Genomic DNA, 1,085 nt, shown 5'->3' on the forward strand with positions numbered 1-1,085 from the left:
TAACTGAAATGGGCTAAAGTTATAACACTCTAATTCTGTAAAAACGTAATATTTTTCGCAGATGGTTAGCTATAACATATTTCGAGCCATTGGGCGCACGAAGAGCTTTTCCCTGTTGGGACGAGCCTGGGTATAAAGCGACCTTCAAGATAAGGTTGAGTCATAAAAAAGGATTGACTTCGATAAGTAATATGAAATTTATGAATCAAATAAACTGGTAAGTATAATTGATACAGAATAATAAAGTGAAAGAATAAACAGTTCATCGTAAAAGTAAAATTATAATATTTAATTGAATAATTTTGTACGATATTATAAAATAGAAATTGGTGATTCAATGTTATAGCCCTTCGAATTCAGATTATGTTGTCGACGAATTCGAAGAATCTCCACCGATGTCTACTTATTTACTAGTATACATGGTGTCAGATTTCGTATACACAGAAGCAGATAGTGAAAATGACCAAGTGAAGTACCGTATTATATGCAAAAAGGACTTAGCCAATAAAACAGAATTTGCCATTAACTTGGGACCGAAGGCCCTGAAATACCACGAGGATTATTTCGATGGAAAATTCCCGCTGCACAAACAAGACATGGCGAACATACCCGATTTTCCTACAGATTCTATGGAGAATTGGGGTCTCGCCACATTTCGGTATGTAAAATGAAAATTTGTTAACACCAGTAGAATATAATACTATAATATTGAAGTGCGTCGTATTTTACAGTTATCAAAATTGTATGATATTCATATATTATATTATTATATATAATATAATTATTATTCATTATACTAAAATGTATGGTGTCTGTACATCGAATTTCTAGTTTTAATTTAGGATACATCTCCACGAATAAATATTACATTTCTATTTGACTGTAGCCTAAAGGATTCTTAAATGAATATTTTCAGCATATGATTATTATGTACACAGAATATTGGGACTATAATATATTAATACTGCAGTACACATGGGTTGTTTTGTACCAAGTACTTGGAACGACTGCCAACGAGCACCACATATCTATATTAAATATTTAGTGTAATTTTAGGACTATTCGTGGTCAAACACATAATATTG

General features: G+C 31.6%; 1 protein-coding gene across 1 annotated transcript; it reads left to right on the forward strand.

Moving 5' to 3' along the window:
- Positions 1–33: 33 nt before the first annotated feature.
- On the forward strand, positions 34–709 carry LOC100569741 (aminopeptidase N-like). The gene is made up of 2 exons (XM_003248605.3): positions 34–217; positions 347–709. The coding sequence occupies exons 1-2, from the start codon at positions 192–194 to the stop codon at positions 669–671; spliced, it is 351 nt and encodes a 116-aa protein (XP_003248653.3). The 5' UTR covers positions 34–191; the 3' UTR covers positions 672–709.
- The last annotated feature ends 376 nt before the right edge of the window (positions 710–1,085 follow it).

Source organism: Acyrthosiphon pisum, unplaced genomic scaffold (genome assembly GCF_005508785.2).
Source record: "Acyrthosiphon pisum isolate AL4f unplaced genomic scaffold, pea_aphid_22Mar2018_4r6ur Scaffold_4614;HRSCAF=5162, whole genome shotgun sequence".
NCBI lineage: Eukaryota > Metazoa > Arthropoda > Insecta > Hemiptera > Aphididae > Acyrthosiphon > Acyrthosiphon pisum.